The sequence below is a fragment of the Tamandua tetradactyla genome, chromosome 6 (assembly GCF_023851605.1).
Source record: "Tamandua tetradactyla isolate mTamTet1 chromosome 6, mTamTet1.pri, whole genome shotgun sequence".
Taxonomy (NCBI): Eukaryota; Metazoa; Chordata; class Mammalia; order Pilosa; family Myrmecophagidae; genus Tamandua; species Tamandua tetradactyla.
Window position 1 is genome coordinate 13,738,103 of NC_135332.1, and position 20,848 is coordinate 13,758,950.

General features: G+C 51.0%; 1 protein-coding gene across 1 annotated transcript; it reads right to left on the bottom strand.

Moving 5' to 3' along the window:
- Positions 1 to 1,924: 1,924 nt before the first annotated feature.
- On the bottom strand, positions 1,925 to 7,785 carry CPSF4L (cleavage and polyadenylation specific factor 4 like). The gene is made up of 5 exons (XM_077162990.1): positions 7,683 to 7,785; positions 7,151 to 7,201; positions 5,842 to 5,994; positions 3,047 to 3,142; positions 1,925 to 2,035 (listed from the first exon to the last, which is right to left on the bottom strand). Exons 1-5 carry the CDS (start codon positions 7,783 to 7,785, stop codon positions 1,938 to 1,940), a joined length of 501 nt encoding a protein of 166 aa, XP_077019105.1. The 3' UTR covers positions 1,925 to 1,937.
- Between the last annotated feature and the right edge of the window lie 13,063 nt (positions 7,786 to 20,848).

Below are 20,848 nucleotides of genomic sequence, written 5' to 3' on the forward strand. Positions count from 1 at the left end.
TGTAACATTAGGTTTGCCAGTACTCCTCGTGCTCCTGTAACTCACACTCCTCCCTCACTCAGGGATGGTGCTCTCTGCTGTTGCAGGGCTCTGCTGCTTCCCCAGCTAACCGGTCGCACCCAGCCTCCTATCCCTCAGCAGGAGCAGGAGCTCAGTCCTCTGGGCTCTGCTTACCCTGTAGCATGTGACCGGCTGGAGCCGGGGCCTCGGGCAGGAGGAGGACAGGTTCTCCTCAGGTCTCCTCTGGTGGCGGGGATGCAGGTGCTCTGAGTGAGGAGGGAGCTTGGAGTACTCCACAGCTGATGCAGGCGGTGCCGGTCCCGCTGCCTGCCGAGCCCAGTTGACAGCCTGCAGGTGAAGGCAAGTCATCTACTGCTGAGAGCCCCTGGGCGCTCATGCGGCATCTGTGCTGAGGCAGGCTTAAAACAGGTTTTGAACCATCTTTGAGCTACAGTTTGCAATTACTTATTTACAATTTCAGCTGCCGAAAGCTCATTTTTTGCTGAAAGTTGGAAATGGGCTTGCAAATTCCCACAGGTCACTGAAGATTCCCACCTTGCATCAAAAGTCCCCCTCAGGGGCAGCAGGGGGCGCCTTCTTGCGCTGTTGCCCTCCCTGCCCCTGCTCCTGGGCCTGGCTTCCTGCTAATTAACTCTTACAAAGAGCTCAGTGGCTGCCCCCAACATCCTCTTTTCCTGTTCTGACCTCTGCCAAAGTTGAATGGCAGTGCAGCATTCCCTCGCCCAGGCCAGGGGTCAGCAAACTTCCTCTGTATTGGACAGAACACTGAAGAGCGTAGGCTCTGCAGCCCTCAGCCTCTGCCCTGGCCTCAGGTCAGCCACTGTGGTGACAAAATAGCCACAGACAACACATAAATGAACGATAAGGGCTGCATCCACTACAACTATGACCACTGGAATTCGTATTTAATAATTTTCACAGGTTACAAAACATGTTGATCTTTCCCCCCAATGTTTTAAAAACGTAAAGGTCACCTGTAGCTCACTGGCTGAACAAAACCAGGCAGCAGACAGGCCTCGGCCTGCAGGCCGGAGTCCACTGCCCCCTAAGTGGTGCCTTCCCATAGGGGCAGACCCAGCCAGGATATCCTGACTCAGAATAACTTTGGGCTGCAAGTCTGGAGCTGGGCCCCATTTTCTGTGACAAAAATGTTATGGAGCTGAGGAGAAGGCACACTGGGGCTGACAAGCTGAGAAGTCCTACCGGAAGCAGCGATTACAGAGGCTGGAGGGGCCTGGGAGGGGTGACCACACACACATGCCTGCACAGTGCTGGCATGGGACCTGTCGTGGGACTGTGCTCGGAGCAGGTCACGCAAGAGAGTGAATCATGCAGTGCCAGGGAGAAAGGCCCCTGGGGGAACTGTCACACGTGGAGGAGAGGGCGGGAGACATGTGTGCACCCCTGTCTGCCTGCACTCACCTTCAAGTAACTTGGGTTGAATAAAAGATTCATCTTGGGACTATGGGAAGTACAGAGAGAGACAATTTCAGCCCTGCTCTAACCCTCCCATCTCTGCTCATTAGCATGCCGGGCACCAGCCTGCTGCAGAACTCATATTTCACAACCCTCAGGAAGGAGCCCTGACCCAAGCCAGGAAGGGAAGGGCAACTGCAGAGAGGCAGGTAGGGGTGGGTGGAGTAAACATTTTTACTATTTTTCTAGACCAATTTGTGAAAAGATCGAAACCCTTCCCCACAAGTGGATATTAACAGGAAGATTAGAGTTCAGTGCAGGCAACAGTTTGGAGATCCAGGGTGGGGCAGGGTCAGCAAAGCAAGGAAAGCATCTGGGCATGTGCTGGCCAGACTCTTAATTTTGCACCGTAGGCCCATGCGGTATCCTAGATTTAGTAGCCAAGAAATCAGAGGGTGGGCCCAGTTCTCAGGTGGGTGTTGGTGAGCCAGGCCTCACACTTACTGTGCAAATTGGCACCTGGGTCCCTTGGGGCAGAAGCCAACTAAGTAGTTGATACACATCATTTTTCGAACGTGGCGATATTTACACAGGGGTCCTGCTGGGCAAAGAGAAGAAAGTTCAACAATCTAATTGGGGTACAAACCAGAGGAGCTGTTTTCAGATGAGGGGAAACATGAAAAAGCTCACTAGGGAGGGAGGGTGTGGACGGCCAGAGGCCCCATGTGCAATAGGGGTGTGTAAATCGTCCTGTCCTTTTATACTGCACAGGAACACCCACTTCTAGCCCCGGGACTCAGACGAGGACAGGCAACCTCGGAACGTGCTGGAGCAGGCATTGGGCAGCAGGTCTGATACAGAGAGGGTCGAAAGTGTCACTCTACCCTACCGTGTACCTTGGAGGATTGACGTGAATGGAGACCATTATTTGCCTTTTATTTACTTATTTATCTCTAGAGGGTAGGGCTGAGAAAAAGCTAACTCCACATGGTACTGACCCGCCTTCAGCACCCCTCTTCCCATGCAGCGCCCCCCCAAAGCCTACCGCTCACACCTCTGGAAGAATGCCATACTTAGGTGCAAGACCTCTGGTGGGGAAATTGTCTCCTAAATCTGGCTGGCAGTAACAGGGGTGGGTAGACATGGGGATGGTGCAGCTCAGGACACCCCTGGAGGGAAAAAGGTCTGGAGAAAGGCCCATATGTGAGCTGGACAGCTGCAACTGGCCAGACCCTCTGCCAAGAGCTGCACGTAGGGTCCTTTGTTTAAACTTCCCAATAACCCCCCTAGCAAGGGTTTCCCCTTTCCATGAGTGAGGAAACAGGTTCACAGCAGTGCGTGTTCAAGGCCCTGCAGCCCACACATGTTGGAGCTAGGATGTGAAGTCACATACGCCTCCCAAAGCCTGCCTTGCAGTGCACCTGCCTGCATTTCATAGCTCTGCAGCATCCCGCACCCCACACCCCCTGGAGCGGGAGCTGGGAAGAACTAAAGAAAGGATTTCAGCACGGTGGCTGGTCCCACGGAACTTCGTCAGGAGCACTCCCTCCCTTGCTCGGACCCCCGATACCCCTCATCCCTGAGTGCTCCCTGTCTGTCGGGGCCTCACCATCCCTGCAGAAGCCTTGGTCATACCAAGGACACTCCCGGCTCTTGCAAGCTGGCTTAACATGGAGGAAGGAGCACTCCTTGTTGCTGCAGTCACCTGAAAGTCACACCATTCTTTGTACAGAAGCAGGTTTGTCTTCCTGGCCCCATCCCTCCTCCCCAAACTGGATTCACCTTGCCCCTCCCGCGGAAGCCTTTTTCCCTAGCAGCTGGTTGACAGCAGCGAGGTGTTAGGCCTTCTGCAACCTAACAAGAAGGGGCCCTGATAATACTCCCTAAGAAAGACATGGACACAAATATACACTGGAAGAGCTGGGGCAGAGGGAAAGACTGGAAATGAAGCTGTAGAGGCTATGAGGATGCAGAGAACAAGGGGAGGCAGGGAGGAGACCAGGAGCTGGCTACCAGCAACCTGAGAAGTCAAACACGTAAAGGCGGTGTTACTGTGTGCTGTGATTAAAACCCTGTCCTCGACTCTTCTCTGAGAACTACACTGCTGCCAGCACCTGGGGGGAGCCCTTCTTTTTGGTACAAATGCCCAGAAGGGCGAACTATCACTTTGGAATATCCTGGACGAGGAGTGAAAATAGACATTCACAGAGGGACAGCCTGTAATTACACTAAGCCTGTGCTATAACGTCTCTTGGATCAGTCTGAGATCTTGTTTGGCTTGTCCCCAGGCCAGCCCTAGGAGTATGGGCTACCCAGAAGGAGTTTAGGAGCCTTCTTGGATTTCCCACCCTCCAAGGATATTTAGGGACCCAGGGACTCCAAAGGAGACACGGGGGAAGATTCAGCCCATCTTTCACCTCATTCACATAGAGAATTGGTGAATGTTTCCAATTTCATCCTCCTTAAATTTCTGCAACTCAGTGCTCTTCAGAGTTGAAAGGAACTCCATAGATCATCTACTCTGGTGGTTTTCAGAATGTGCTCGGAAGAGATCTATTTTATACATTGGGCTTCTACAAAGCAGTGTTTAATTGGATAAAAAACACCACTAACTCCTAGGAGTCTAAAACAACTGTTTGTTTACAGCCCTCTCATTTCATAAATGAAAATGCCAATGTACACGGAAGGGAAACATCACATCCATTTTCATCCCAGCTTCCTCGCCCAGATCAAGGGTTTACTTGCTCATCATCAGGATAAAGCTGGTATCGTGCTAACTCTGGGCTGGAGCCTTCTAAGGAATCAAGGTGGCAGCGCCCCCAGGCTAGGTCAGCAGTGGACAGATGGAGGTGACGGGAAATCACCATGAAGGGGGCTGCCCCTCTGCCTTGGACTGGTCGCGCATTCCTCGCTCAGCCAGCAGGGGGCACCAGCACCTCGCCCACCAGACCCCCCAGGCAGAGCCTCCCAATGGGCCTTTTTGATTAGCCCCACCCAGGAGCTGAGCCCCAAGTCTTGGACCACCTAGCCCATTTCAACTACCCTTTCCCACGCCCATGCCTCCCCAACCACATTCTTTTAATAAAGTAATTTGCTGCCAATAACAATTATGCTTATTTTGGTATCATTTTTGAAAGAGATATGCGTTCTTTTATTCTAAGGAGAGAAACAGGCTGTGTACTATAACCGTAGTTCGTGTGTCCGCCCCCCGCCCGCCCCCCGGCTGTACCTGAGGGCAGAAGGAGACCTGGTCCTTTTCCTGTGTCCATGCTAGCACAGTCCCCAGTCCCCATGAGGAGACCAACCAAGGCTTATTGAAGAAGTGAGTGGCATTTGTAAATGACAGATTGTAGGCCATGAGGAAGAACCAGGTGGAAGATCAACTTGTCCTCAACTTAAAGGAAGACGTGCAGGTAACCCTTGGCGGTGGCCAGGAAACAGGAGTAGAAGGCAAACATAACTTTGACCTGGGGACAGAGCTGGCCTGGGGGGCAGGGGGATGCAGCTCTGACGGACCTGGGGGGTGCTTTGCCTTCTTCCCACCACTCAGGCGCCTCCCCATTGCTTGTAACCGCTAAGGAGAGGCAGTGGCCCCCACCCCCACCCGCGCCCCCTGGAAGCAGGCAGGAGCCCTGTTTTGTAACCTTCTAAGTCAGGGAATCTTCCCAGCTCTCTCCTACCACCATCTGGAAACCACCGGATCAGAGTCCCCTGGGCCCCCAGGCTGGGCCGACATCTAAGAAGGCAGGCTACCCGGCCCCCAGCTCTGAGAAACTCAGAGCTGCGGAATTTTCTCAATGAGGATGAACTCGGAAACACATTCACAGATTCCGCTCGCATATGAGGTGACTTTTAAAGAGGCTGTGACTTCCCCATCACCCCTTCCAAGCCCCTTAGGCCCTCTTAGTCCCACGGGTGACAGAGAAAGGGGGGTGGCTCGAGGCCAGAAGGGAAGTAAGGCGCTGGTCGACGAGTCCCCGAAGCTTGGTGCACAAGACAATTCCAGGGATTCTACTTCTGAACTTCCTGATTTCATTTACAGTTACTTTTAATTTCCAATAAGTGAGACTAGCTTTCCATTTATGGAATCGGTAAGTTTTGTTCTAAACCAAGACTTTTTTTTAAACTAAGCAGCTCAGGTGAAAGAGGAGTTTGGGGTATGGGGTATGACCCCAACCCCACCCTCTCCTTCCCTTGGGAGTAAGGGGGTTCAGCCCGTGCCTGAGCCCTGTGGGGACGTGGGTGGTGAGGTTCACAGGGTATGGTCCCGCTTTTTCTAAAGGTTTGGAGAAGCAGGTATTTGAGGTCCAGACCGGCCTGGTCACCTCCTGGGCTGTGTCCAGCCTTCTCTGGGGGCCGCCACCCCCACCTCCATGCACAGGGTGAGCCAGGAAGGGCCATTACCGAACTTGGAGTAGAAGTAGCACTCGGGCATCCTGGAGACGTCGTATTGGTGCAAGAACTTGCACTGGTCACCCTTCTTGCACAGCCCTCGCAGCCAGTGCTTGCACACCACCATCTTCTCCCCTCGCTCGTGCCGGAAGGGACAGAGCTTACCTGGAGGCACCCAGAGCACCCAGCTGGGAGGCCTCAGTCACCCATCCAGGCAGGTGGTGAGGCTCGGGGTCAAAGATCAGGAGCCCCCAGACTGTGGGACAGTGCTTCCCTTTGTCCCCCCACCCCACCCCACCCCAGGCTGGTACAGCAGCTCCAACCAAGAGCGCTGTCATGTTTTCCAGCCTCGAATCCCAACCCCCAGCACCTAGGAAGTGCTTTTTAAGGACGTGTGGAATAATGCCTTAAAAAAAAAGTCCCACTGTCAAAGACCTAATGTTGTGCTATGAGCCGATTTTATAACAATTTAGAAGGGATTGTTCATGGAGATGTTACGTTTAATTAACTATCAACATTAAAAATGGTTTCGCCACTGGCAGGAAGGACATCCCTGTTCCTAAGTGTCTAAGCAGGAATGGCCTCGTGGGTGCCATCTCTTTGATCAAATTTAAGGGAGGCCGGGGAGGTGTTTGCTCTAAATACCCCTGGACTTTGCCCTGCTTGGCCCTGACCTTCTGTGATCACTGTCATTTCTTTGAGACGTCCAGACAGCGCGCAGCAGGGCACTGCTGTGAACCACCGCTTTAGAGAAGGGATGGACCGAGCCAACGAGACAGGCCCATGCGCGCCTGCACATCCTGGCTGCACGGAACAGGTCAGTGAGCTCCTTCCCTTCTCACCCCAGAGATGAACGAGGCCAGTGGGCTCCAGCTGTTCCCTGCCTGGGTCCCTGCTGACCTCCCAGCCTCCAGGGACAGACTCATTCCAATGCCAAAAGCAAGTCCAACCCTCATTCACCCTAGCAGGGTTTCTTAACCTGGATGTGTAGGCAGGCTTTAGGGGCGCTGGGAACCCCCCAAAGTGGAGGCAAGACTTTTGGGGCAACTGTGTATTTCTCTTGGCTTAAATTAAAAAGCCCCGTATTTGAGTCACGTCTCCCCAGGATGCCTACATTTGGGAAGAAGAGCTTAGAAAGAGGGCATTGGGACATATGTAGGGAAAGAGTGGGCTTCTTGATGAACCTACCCATTTTTCTTTTGCCTGAGGGTAAAATTTTGCCCCATCCCAACCTCCCCTTCCCACGTGCAATTCCCAAGCCCCTGCAGAGCCTGGCAAGGCCTAGAGAGCCCCTGCCCCATCCCGGGCCATGCTAACTCACCTTTCTCACAGAGCCCTTTAGCAAAGAAATTGCACACAGCTGAGCCCAACTCTGGACGGGGCAGAGAAGACGAGAGAAGGGAGCTTCCAGCGAGGCTGCAGTTATCTGGGGTGACTTCACCCCCCAATCACAAGTCCCACCTGACCCCCCCCAAGGCTTGAGCCTCTGGAGCCCCAAATCCAGGCCCTTTGGAAGGTGGCCCCCAGGGCCTGAGCCCCCCAACTGGCAAACAGGCACTAAGGAAAGGCTGGCCTGAGAGCTCTAGAGGCCGAGCTGGCCTTTCCCGGCCTCTCCCTTCCCCTTCTGTGTGTCTCTGTTTTCCCAGTCTGGAAAATGGGCTGACAGAAGCCAGCCCCATTGTCCCAGAGAAGAGAAGCCCTCAAACCCCAGAGGGTAATCCTGGGCCCCCACCCACTCTCCCTGGTGAGCAGAAGAACCAGAGTGGGGGTCGGGGGGGCAGACCCATAGGGGAGCTGGGCCATCCGCCGGGATGGCCAGGACTAGCAGGCAGGGCCACCCGGGCCTCACTCACTGTCCATGGCTTGGAAGGGCAGGAGCCCCGTGCCCCTCTGCTTCTCCACATCCTCCTCGAAGGCGAAGGTGAACCGCTCCAGCCCCGCCACCACCTCCTGCATCCTCCACCCCTCGCCGGCGCTGCTAACATGCTAAACCTCCGGCAGGTGGACCCTATGTAGCTCATGGGAGGCCCTTAAGGGGCCAGGGTCTGAGACCAGCACCCTGCCCCCATCCCCAGGGGGCCAGTCTCCAGCTGACTGCCCAGCCACCCTCTGGCTGGGGCTGTAAGGGAGTGGGGCCCGGCTCTTTCACCCCTCCCGCCCGGCGCAGGTGCAGACACCCCAGGGCCCCCACAGCCCACCCTGCGTACTTTAATTCTCACTCCCAAAGCCCACGCACTGTTTACCTATGCAGGTTGCCAGACATGCAGCTTCTGTGCAGACATTACCCAACCTGTGTTTAGACGTGAAGACACAAAGCAAGAGCTGAACAAACCTAGCACTGCAGGGCTGTGATTGAGCAGATCTTGGGGGCCAACGGGGGTGGCCCCGAGGGGAGAGCCCCCACCCCTGCCTTCCCCCTACCCCACCCCTGGTCCCCGGCCAGCCACTCGCTGTGGGACAGGGGACGCCCCTTTTCAGGCCTGAGTGACAATCCCCGAGTGAGGCCTTCGCGGGAGAGAGGGAAAAAGGAATGAAAAACCCTGGAGGAATCGGAAGCAGCCTGATGAATGCGGCTTTGTTTGCTTCGCACACAATCCCAAACCGGGCTGGAGTGTGGAACCAGGCAGGGGCCAGGCCGGCCTCCCAGCCTGGATTCCATGCACCCGCCTCCCCCCAGCCATCCCTGAGAAAGTGCTTTGTCAACAAAATCTCTATGCAAATGTTGTTTTATTATTAGTACACCACCCCTGTCCCCAGGGCCCAGGACATTTGAAAATGCTTTCAAAGGAGCTTTTAAGGGCTCTCACTAGCCTAAGTGCCCCACCCCCATCTGGGCCTGAACTGGCCTTGCCTCTCCCTGGAGCTGACATTTTCAGAGTCCAAGTCGGCAGTTTCTGCCCACGGAACCCCAAGGCTCTCCTTCCCGGGCACCCAGACCGAGCAGGCCCCATGGGCAGCTCCCTGCAGGCCTGCAGCGGGGCCACTGCCTTTTGTTCCCTGGGGCTGTTGCACCCAGATTTGTTGTTCTTCTGAACCCCAGATCAGAAATGAAAACTAGTTAGAGGGGTCGACTGCTGGAGCAGAGTTGGGCCGGGCGGGGCAGCGGAGGGTCCCAGGGTTTCCAGGAGCGAGGCCTCGCCTGAGTACTCTGGAGAGCAGCTTGGGTCTGCTGGAGGGAAGGAGGGGTGCTGTGCTTCTCCGGCTCCCTCACCCCTGGGTAGCGCCAGCCCACAAGCGAGCGTCTGTCCTCGTCAGGCAGGAGGCACAGATAAGGAAACCGCGGCCCAACCAGGCTGTTTGGAAGGTGTAAGGACAAAATTCAAAGTCAGTTCTCTTTTTTATTTTTTTATTTTATTAATTTTTTAATTTTTTAAAAAATATAACAAGCACAAACATTCTTAATTTATGATCATTCCGTTCTACATGTATAATCAGTAACTCACAATATCATCACATAGTTGCATATTCATCATCATGATCATTTCTTAGAACATTTGCTTCAATTCAGAAAAAGAAAAAAAATTCGTACATACCATACCCATTATCCCTCCCTTTCACTGATCACTAGCATTTCAATCTAAATTTATTTTAACATTTGTTCCCCCTATTATTTATTTTTATTCTGTATGTTTTACTCATCTGTTGACAAGGTAGATAAAAGGAGCATCAGACACAAGGTTTTCACAATCACACAGTCACACTGTGAAAGCTGTATCATTATACAATCATCAAGAAACATGGCTACTGGAACACAGCTCTACATTTTCAGGCACTTCCCTCCAGCCTCTCTGTTACGCCTTAACTAACAAGGTGATATCTATTTAATGCATAAGAATAACCTCCAGGATAACCTCTCGACTCTGTTTGGAATCTCTCAGCCATTGATGTTTTATTTTGTCTCATTTCACTCTTCCCCTTTTCAGTGGAGAAGTTTTCTCGATCCCTTGATGCTAAGTCTCAGCTCATTCTAGGATTTCTGTCCCACGTTACCAGGAAGGTCCACACTCCTGGGAGTCATGTCCCACGTAGACAGGGGGAGGGCAGTGAGCTTGCTTGTTGTGTTGGCTGGAGAGAGAGGCCATATCTGAGCCACAAGAGGCTCTCTTGGGGGTGACTCTTAGGCCTAATTTTAAGTAGGCTTGACCTATCCGTTGTGGGGTTAAGTTTCATATGAACGAACCCCAAGATGGAGGACTCAGGCTATTGCTTTGGTTGTCCCCGCTTCAAAGCCAGTTCTCTTGACGCTTTCCTTCCGTCAACTGGGCACTGGAGACCCCGAAACAAAGGGCTGGCACACCAGGGGGAGATGGCTCACAGCTCGGTTATGTGATGGAGTGAGGCTGGTGTGGTGGCAGGAAACCCACAGTGCTGAGAGACCTGGGGCGGGCACAGGGAGGGCTGGTTTCTCAGAGCAGCCTGGTGATGACAGGGCATGTACTCCAGGACAGGGCACACAAAGGCATGGGGGCTTGAAGCAGCGTGGCAGGTTGAGGGGACAATCAAGGGTTTAGTTTGGAGAAACATGGGGTTAGAGAGGGGGAGTAGTGGTGACAAGGCTGGGGAGATGCATAGGCACCCTGAACTGGGGGGCCTTCCGGGCAAGCTCAGGGGTCCCTTTTTACCAGGAAGGAATGGGGACGCATGGCAGAGCTCTGCAGCAGGCCACACACAGCCCCTTGCCCAGGGGGAGCGGGCTGCCCAGCACTTGGGTGGCCCGAAGAAGTTAATTAATGAGCTCATTGGGTGCTGAGAGTCAGAGGAGAAGAAGGAGAGCCCCCCTCCCTCCTCCAGCCCCGCTCCTCTCCTCCCCTTCTGGCTGAGGTTCCCTCACCCCCACCCCCGCCAAGACCCCATCCTGCCTCCACCTTCCTGTCGGGAGCAGGTGTGGCGTGAATATTGCAGGAACCTTCTCCCCACAGCCCATCATTGGCTTGTCATAAGAACGGTAGCATCTTGTTGTCAAGGTTTTTGCTCATCCGAAATACCTTCCCACTTGGAAATTTCATTTTGGAAGTTCTCTACCCATTTTACAGATCAGCAAATAGAAACATACAGTGAAGGTGGGCGAGGTCCGAAGTCTCACTGTCAGAACCGGGAGTTGTACCTGGGTCTCCCACTCCCACGCCCTTTCCCTCCCCTCTCTCTTACTCCAGCAAGGGACAGGTACCCCGGCCCTCTGGTTCCTACCACCCCGTGGGTCCCGAAGTGACCCAGCACCCACCTTGTACAAAGAGAAAGCCAGAAGTCCTGGTGATTTCCTGGAGCACTCGAGCCCAGTGTCCCAGCTCTGGGAATCTCCCCTCAGGAACCTTCCCTTCACTCACTCCGTCTGTGCCTTGGAACTTATCCTGAGCCCTTGTATTTCCATTTATAAATTAATCCATTGCTACAAAGTGGACAAGCAAATGGCTGCACCAACAATGACGGTAATTTTTAATCACTGTCATTACGAGGCTCTCTGTTTAACTCTGGCTGCAGATTTTCTGAATCATCCGCGTCACCCTGCCCCTTTCTTTTTATGAATCCACTGCTCTGAAGAGCAGGGGTGGGAGGCCTCGGGGATCTCTGGCTGCCGGGGCCTGCTGGGGAGGTTGTCTTGCCCATTACTGGCCTCGGATCCCAGCCTGTGCTTTTCTGGGTAGAGTCTGGTCCTGCCCTCCTCTTATCTCACGCCTCTTCTCCTCTCCCCACTTGGGCACCCTGAGTTCATGGAAAGAGTGCAGACTGGTATAGGCAGGCCTGGGTTCCAACCCTAACTTTGTCAGTCACCAGCCCTGTAATCCCAGGCAAGTCATTTCATCACCTTCCCGGAGCCCAGATTCTGCGTCAGTAAAATGGAACTAAGAAGCGCCATCTCCTTGAGGCCATGAGAATGAATGAGAAGTACATGGGGCTTTCTGACACAGAGAAGTCGTTCATCATTATTGCCGGGAGAAAAGGCACTTGTCTACTGTCACACAACACCATGAGTTAGAGCTCTAGGCTTGGCTGCGGCTTGATGGTCAAGGACCTAGCGTCCTGCTCCCACATCTACAATGTCACCCCTCCTTCAAATTCATTATTCCTAAGCGAGCCCTGATAAAAGGTGCTGGGGGGGGGGTGGGCAAGGGACCCCATGTTCATCCAGGTGCGGGTGGGCAAGGGACCCCATGTTCATCCAGGTGCGGGTGGGCAAGGGACCCCATGTTCATCCAGGTGCTGTCAGAGGGGCTGTGTTAAGGTCCGGTATGGATGGGCCTGGTTTTGGAGAGCCACGGAGCTGGCAGGGGTGCAGGTCAGGAGAAGCACACAGACATGCTCCCTGTGACCCACAGCTGCAGCTGCCACTGCTCAACCCCAAGGACAATGAGCCTGTGTGCCCGCCCTCCCCACTGCCACTTGTGCCCCAGAGATGCCACTTGGCTTGGCCAGTTGTTGACCTCCCAACAGCCACTTGAAGTACAGGGTAGGGAGTCCAGCAGTCGGAATCATCAGCCGGCAGTGTCTTTCCCAGGAGCCTGGTGTCTGGGAGCCAGGCATTCCCCAGGCTCTAAACCCAGGCAAAGGCATCAGCCCCCAGGCTCAGGGACTAACCACCCGCCTCAGGCTTCTCAAGGATCAACTCTGAACCTCACTGCAACCTTCTACCCATTTCACAGGTAGAGAAAGCAAGGCCCAGAGAAGTGAAGCCACTTACATGGACAGGAGATGTTGGAATGAGGCCTAGAATTACCATCTTTCCTACTAGTTACTGGGATGTACTAGCTTGAGAGCCATTATTATTTCTTTTCTGCAGTCAAGAAAACTGAGGCTCTAAGACTGAGATGAGCTTCCCAAGAGCACCAAATCAGGTCTGCATGACCCTAAAGCCAGGGTCCCTCCACCCTACCAAGCCAAGGTATGGAAAATGTCCTGGCCTCCCTAACGCGGGGCACATGGCTGAGACCAGAGGCCCCAGAGCACATTTGGGCCTTTGCTCATTCCTAAGAGGATGAACTGATGGCTGGGCATGGGGCTTATGCTTTTGGTCTGAGAATCAAAGAGATAGGACATCTGGGCCCAAGGAGATAGATAGCCCAGGCCTGAAGGGGGAATCCCAGGAGCTTTTTTCTTCTGCTATTGCTACCTCAAGTCTTGGTGTGGTCTTCGGTTCTCCCCTCCCCTCTCCTCTGGCCCTGGGCCCAGAGCCTCTCCAGGCTGAGCAGAGACTGCTCAGCGCTTTCCGGGGCTTGGAGGGCAGGCCCCACAGGCCCCAGCTCCACCAGTGGGAAAAGGAGTCCCGCGGGTCCAGACTTGGGCAAAAAGATGTTGATGGAAGTGGCGCGACAGGCCCAGCATGGTGCCAGCCCCCAGCCCAGGTTACACCGTGGATTTTGCTACTTCTCCACAGTCCTTCCGACTTCCCTCACCTCCTTCTGCCTTCACCTAGCCTCTGGGAGCCCATTCATTCATTCATTCATTCATTTACTTGCTCACTCAAAAGTGTTTTTCAGTTTCTCCCCACTCTGGGGAATACAGAAGGAACAAGATGCGGCTTCTGCCTTCAATGGGCTCTCCAGGTGGGTGTGGTCAGCAGAATAATGACCCCTGTGAATCTGTCACTAATGTGGCGACAGGGACTTCGCAGACGGGTTTAAGCTAAAGATACTGAAGTGGGAAGATTAGCCCGGACCACGTGGGTCCAATGTGTTCACACATATATAAGAGGGAGGTAGGAGAGAGCAAGAGAGGAAGGGGAGGGGAGGAGAGGGAGAGATTTAAAAACGCTACACTGCTGTCAGAATTGGAAAGGAAGAAGTAAAAGTCTCACTGTTTGCAGAAGATATGATACTATATGTTGAAAACCCTGAAAAAACCCACAGCAAAGCTACTAGAGCTAATAAATGAGTACGGCAAAGTGGCAGGTTACAAGATCAACACTCAAAAATCTGTAGTGTTTCTATACACTAGTAATGAACAATCTGATGGGGAAATCATGAAAAAAATCCATCTACAATTGGAACCAAAAGAATAAAATATTTGGGAATAAATTTAACTAAAGAGACAAAACACCTATACAGAGAAAACTATAAGAAATCATTAAAAGAAATCACAGAAGACCTAAATAAATGGAAGGGCATATCATGTTCATGGATTGGAAGACTAAATATCATTAAGATGTCAATTCTCCCTAAATTAATTTACAGATTCAATGCAATACCGTTTAAAATCCCAGAAACTTACTTTTCAGAAGTAGAAAAACCAATAACCAAATTTATCTGGAAGGGCAGGGTGCCCCAAATAGCTAAAAATATCCTGAGAAAGAAAAATGAAGTTGGAGGTCTCATGCTACCTGACTTTAAGGCGTATTACAAAGCTATAGTGGTCAAAACAGCATGGTACTGGCATAAAGATAGATATAATGACCAATGGAATTGAATAGAGTGTTCAGATATAGACCCTCTCATCTATGGACAATTGATCTTTGATAAGACAGTCAAGCCAACTCATCTGGGACAGAACAGTTTCTTCAATAAATGGTGCCTAGAGAACTGGATATCCATATGCAAAAGAATGAAAGAGGACCTGTATCTCACACCCTATACAAAAGTTAACTCAAAATGATCAAAGATCTAAACATCAGGTCTAAGACCATAAAACAGTTAGAGGAAAATGTAGGGAAGTATCTTATAAATCTTATAATAGGAGGCACTTTCTTAGACCTTATACCCAAAGCATGAGCATTAAAGAAAGAAAGAAATGGGAATTCCTCAAAATTAAACACTTTTGTGCATCAAAGAACTTCGTCAAGAAAGTAAACAGACAGCCTACACAATGGGAGACAATATTTGGAAACGACATACCAGATAAGGGTCTAGTATCCAGAATATATAAAGAGATCTTTCAACTCAACAACAAAAAGACAGACAACCCAATTACAAAATGGGCAAAAGACTTCGACAGACACTTCTCAGAAGAGGAAATACAGATGGCCAAAAGGCACATGAAAAGATGCTCAACTTCCCTGGTTACTAGGGAAATGCAAATCAAAACCACAATAAGATATCATCACATACCCACTGCTGGAGAGGATGTGGAGAAAGAGGCACACTTATCCACTGTTGGTGAGAATGTCAAATGGTACAACCGCTGTGGAAGGCAGTTTGGCAGTTCCTCAGGAACCATTCTATACCATTCTAAGTATAGAATTGCCATATGACCCGGCAATACCATTGCTAGGTATCTACTCAGAGGACATGAGGGCAAAGACACAAATGGATATTTGCACACCAATGTTTACAGCAGCATTATTTACAATTGCCAAGAGATGGAAACAGCCCAAATGTCCATTAACAGATGAGTGACTAAACAATGGAATATTATGCAGCTGTAAGACAGAATAAAGTTATGAAGTATGTAACAACATGGATGGACCTTGAGGATATTATGCTGAGTGAGATTAGCCAGAAACAAAAGGACACATATTGTATGGTCTCACTGATATGAATTAACATTAATGAATGAACTTGGATAATTTCAGTTAAGAACAGAGGTCATCAGGAGATAGAAATAGGGTAGATATTGGGTAATTGGAACTGAAGGGATACAGATTGTGCAACGGGACTGATTGTAAAAATTCAGAAATGGATAGCACAATACTACCTAACCGTAATACAATAATGTTAGAACACTGAATGAAGCTGAATGTGAGAATGATAGAGGGAGGAGGCCTGGGGGCACAAATGAAATCAGAAGGAAAGGCAGATGATAAAAACTAAGATGGTATAATCTAGGAATGCCTAGAGTTTATAATGATAGTGACTAAATGTGCAAATTTAAAAATGTTTTGCATGAGGAAAAACAAAGGAATTTCAATAATGCAGGGTGTTGAAAATAGATGTAATTAATATTTTAAAACTTTAACTTATGTGTGAGACTAAAGCAAAAAATATTTATTTGGTACAAAATTTATATTTTGACTAGTGCATTTCCTAATATAACTTATGTGGACAGGTTAATTGAACACCATAAGTACATGGAACCTTAAGTAGGGCATGAGATTTTGTAGGTTTGTCCAGCATGATGCCTCGATAAATCCCAGAAGGATTTGAACAGTGAATAAGTATTTCCAAAGTCCCCTTGGGGGAATGGTGAGAAAGGGGGAAATTTCAACTTCCCCAAGTGGAGAATTCTTGATATTCTCACAAGCAGTGGGGACAACCAAAGCAATAGGCTGAGCCCAATCTTGGGGTCTGTTCATATGAAACTTAACCCCGCAATGGATAGGCTAAGCCTACTTAAAGTTAGGCCTAGAGTCACCCCCAAGAGAACCTCTTTTGTTGCTCAGATGTGGCGTCTCTCTCTCTCTCTCAGCCAACGCAACAAGCAAACTCACTGCCCTCCCCCTCTCTACATGGGACATGACTCCCATGGGTGTGGACCTTCCTGGCAAAGTAGGGCAGAAGTCCTAGAATGAGCTGGGACTTGGCACCAAGGGATTCAGAAAACCTTCTCGACCGAAAAGGGGAAGAGAGAAATGAAACAAAGTCAAGTGTCAATGGCTGAGATATTCCAAACAGAGTCAAGAGGTTATCCTGGAGGTTATTCTTATGCATTAAATAGATATCACCTTTTTAGTTAAGGCATAACAGAGAGGCTGGAGGGAAGTGCCTGAAAATGTAGAGCCGTGTTCCAGTAGTTATGTTTCTTGAAGACGATTGTATAACGATACAGCTTTCACAATGTGACTGTGCGATTGTGAAAACCTTGTGTCTGATGCTTCTTTTATCTACCTTATGGACAGATGAGTAAAACATATGGATTAAAATTAAATAAAGAATGGGGGAACGAATGTTAAAATAAATTTAGTAGACTGAAATGCTTGTGATCAATGTAAGGGACAGAGTATGGTATATATGATGTTTTTTCTGTTTTATTTTTATTTCTTTTTCTGAATTGATGCACATGTTCTAAGAAATGGTCATGATGAAGAATACACAACTATGTGAGAAAAAAAGAATGTTCATATGTATGTTGATTGATTTTATTAATAAAAAAAGAGATGCTACACTGCTGACCCTGAAGAGGGAGGAATGGGCTACAACCCAGTGATGTGGGCAGTCTCTAAGAGCTGGAATGGATTCTCCCCTAGAGGCTGCAAAAGGAACGCAGCGCTGCCCACCTCTGGTTTTGGTCCACTGGACTTCATCCCGGACCTCTGACCTCCAGAGCTGTAAGATCATAGATGAGTGCCACTTTAAGCCACTCAGTTGTGTTGACACAGAGGGACAAGGCGCCAATAAACAGCGGTTCCGATTCATGGTGTGGGAAACAAGGCATTTGCAGAGAAATTTAGCTTTCACTCCACGTCAAGGAAAGGCTTCTGGGAGGACGGGAGACAAAGCCAAGGCCGGGAGGTGGGTGGCCCCGGATCCGAGCTGCAGCAGGAGGTCATTTAGGAAACTAGTAGAGCTCGAAGAGCTGCAGGGGCTGAGAGGCCCGGGCTGGGGGAGGCCTTGAGCCTGATGCTTGGGAGTCGCTGAAGGGACGGATCAGAGCTGCGTTTTAGAAAGAATCTTCTGGCTGAAAAGTGCAGGGGCTGCTCTCCAGGGAAGGTCTGATACAAGGGCTGGAAGGCAGCCCCTGGGAAGGAGCTTGTTCTGATGGGTTCCTTCCCCAGCCGTGGTATATTCTGTATTTCCTAAAACATAAACATCTAGATGGTCAAGATACAATCCAGTTCCCAACAAAGGTTCCCGTACTTTTCCCACATGGCAAAGTGCTCCCCTTGGGTGCGGGAGGAGGCACGTGCCTATTGCACGTGGGGCCGCTGTGACTGTGGCCCCGGTGATGAGTTCACTCTCCCCGCCACGCCCGGGTGGCTCACTTGGAGGGATTATGGGGCCAAGGTCACAGGTTCGATCTACTTTGGGATCAATTGAGTCTGGAAGAAAAACTCCATTTCCATCACCGCAGACTGCCCTCGAGTCTGTTCTCTCTCGATAATTCTTGGGTCACGGCTGACATGGAGAGAGGACAGATGGAAAAACACTCCAGGCCCCGACTGTTGACAGAGAGTCGATTGTGCCTGCTCGGTGGCCGAAGCCCAGCGGGTGTGGGCGGCAGGACCAGCCCGGTGGCAGAGGGCGGCCCCTCCCGGCTTCCCAGCCTGGGCGACCCGCCCTGAGCCAGACGGGGAGACCCGGCAAAGCTGGGGCAGCACCACCGGTCTCCACCTTCTCCCATCACATGGGGGTTAACGGCTATGGACTTGTCCTATGGGCCATATGGCCATGTCCCTGCTTAGCTTGGCTTTAAATTCCATCTCTGTGCTGACAACTCACACATTTAAACACGTAACTCGGGACCAGTGCGCAGTTGTCCACTTCACTTCCTGTCATTGCCACTCGAAACGGCTTCCCTCCTGCCGGGCCCGGGCTCCCCACTGCCCATCTCAGACCGGTGCCTGCCTTCAGCCGTGCCCTCTTGGGAACGCCACCACCTCCCAGATGCTCAGCCCCCAAACTGGAAGTGCCCATGATTCCTCAAAACTGCCCTGCCGAGCTCTTCACATCCCTGACTCCTTCTTTGGGTGTGGTTTAAATGCCACATCCTCAGGGGGGGCCCCCAGCCCCTGATCTGGAGGGCCAGTTTACCCTTAGCACTGCGTGTGATCCTTTCATTTATTTTCCTGCTGACTCCCTGCCCACCTCCCTCTCCCACCCCAAGCCCTCTGGGGTGGGGCCCCTCGGGGAGACTTCTCCATCAGGCCCAGCAGCCTAGTCTCAGGGCCACGACATTTTTAGGGGGCCACGAAAATATTTCCATTTCTTTTAAAATCAGAAGAAACAAGGTGAACCTTTAGGTCAAAGAAACTGCTTTTGTGTGTAATGTTGATATATGCTTCGTGGCACCAATACAATTGTAAAATGAGATTTCAGTATTTTTTCCTTGGGGAAAGGGGCCTGCGAAAGTTGCAGTGCTCCCTTGGGTCTGTCTGTCTTGTCTGCTGTCTCAGCTCCTCTTACTCCCCCACCCTAGCACCTTTCAAGATGCCCAGCACATAGTAGGTGCCTGGCACATAGTGGGTGCCCAGTGAATATCTGACACATGAATGAATTGACCCTTAGATGTTCTTTTTTTTTTTTCCAAAGAAGGCAACCTCCGACTCTCTGCGGTCAGCTCGATTTGTCTAGGGCCCAGGGACCCTTGTTTGCAAGAAGCAGCACTGGTGCAACCTTGTCTTCACAGCCAGGGGAGAGGGTGCCATTGTCTGCAGAGCCCACAGCCCCAGCCACCTTCCCAACACGTTCCTCAATCCGCTTTCAGGGAGAGAAACTAGAGAGCCGGCTGAGAGGCTACTTCTCAAATACGCCCACATGGTAGCATTTGAGCAGCTCAAGAGAAGTGCCCGCTTTCTCACTGGCAAGCTTCCAGTCAATAAAGTAGGTAATTTAAGACACAAGTATATACATTTGGCCCCATGGAGCTCTGTAAATCTTTTTGCACTTTGAATAAAAAACACATGATCTGAAAATATTTTTATTTGTCTTAAATTGGCCCTTATGGGCGGGGCTGGCGGGATTGCCTCGCCCCCTCGCCTCCACTCCTTCTAGAGAAGTCATTCTAAACGGGCAGTTTTGCTCCTCTCCACATACCCGGGGAAATTTCATAATGTCTGGAGACATTTTTGGTTATCAAAACTGGGGAGTGCTGCTGGCATCCAGAGGGCAGAGGCCACAGATGCTGCTGAACATTCTACAATGTGCAGGACAGCCCTTGCGACAAAGAAAGTTCCAACCCAAAATGACAGCTGAGGCTGAGAAACCTGGCTCCAGAAGAATCTAAATTGCAACTCTTGGATGAATGATTTGAGTCTCTTGGTTCTGACCCTCGGTAGACCTGGTTTTATTGATTTCTGACTTGATATGAGGCTCTCAATTTATACTGAGCAACTCTGTTAGGATCAGCCTAATGGAGTTTGTGGAACTGTATGTGTTGTAAGGCTGTTGTTGAGGATGTTGTCCAGGACACTGCCCCTGCCCCCTTCTAAGCTCTCACAAGAATTCCTTTCAACATTAGTGTCTGAGAAAGCTGAGCCACTTCTAGCACACCCGTGTCCTTTATGAGTCTTATGGCATGCATTTCCCTCTTTGCTTTGACTGATAGGAAGCTCAGCGTTCTATTTACAGCCCACCTTTGAGAATTGTGGAGTCCCAATTCTTAATCTGGGTGTACTATCCTCTTGGGTTTGTTGTACTGTTTGTTCCAGCGTTGTTTTCTCTCGGACCTATTTTTATCCTATTGTATTTTGTGTATTTTTGTAAGCTGCCTGCAAACCTTTTTGGAACAAGGCAAGGCATGAAAACCAAACAATTTTCAGCAGAGCCCTGCAGCTCTGACAGCTATTTTAACATTGCAAGTACCATTTCAGGGTTGGATGCCTTCCAGAGAGGGCCGCTACCGCTGGCGCCTCGTCCCCTCCTTGGAGTCTCCCACTTGGGGAACAGCAGCTCAGTGGGTTATAGCAACAGGTTATGGAGGCAAAGCCACCAACCCCCATCTGCCTGCACATACCTCTCCCTCCCCCAAAATGTTCTTTCCTGTTTCCCATAGCCTGTTGGCAGGAAGCCACAGGGCCCGCAAAGGGAGAACTCCGAGGAGAAGTAGACAGACAAGCTCCACCATTTGTATTCCTAACTTTTCTGCATCTTAAATCAGGGCCTCAGGGCCCAGAGGCGCATTGTATAGGGGTTCACATGGCAGGCAAGGAGCATGCCAGGAAGGGCAGCTGCCCAGCTGTGGAGAGCGTTGGGGCACTTTGGAGGGCTGTGGTGTGAGGGTTGAGGTAAGCCAGGAGTGGGTGAGCTCTGCCCCTCCATCTCACGCTGAGCTCCAGTACCTCCCAGGCACCCCCTATGGCTCTAACACTCCCAGCTCTGAACTGCTGCTACTGCACAGAGCCCACCCCTCGGCCTGTCCCTCCTCTGCCATGCCTCCCAGCCCAGGCCCACCCAGTGAATTTCAAGATATCTGCTCTGTTCTCTCCACTCACAGGACT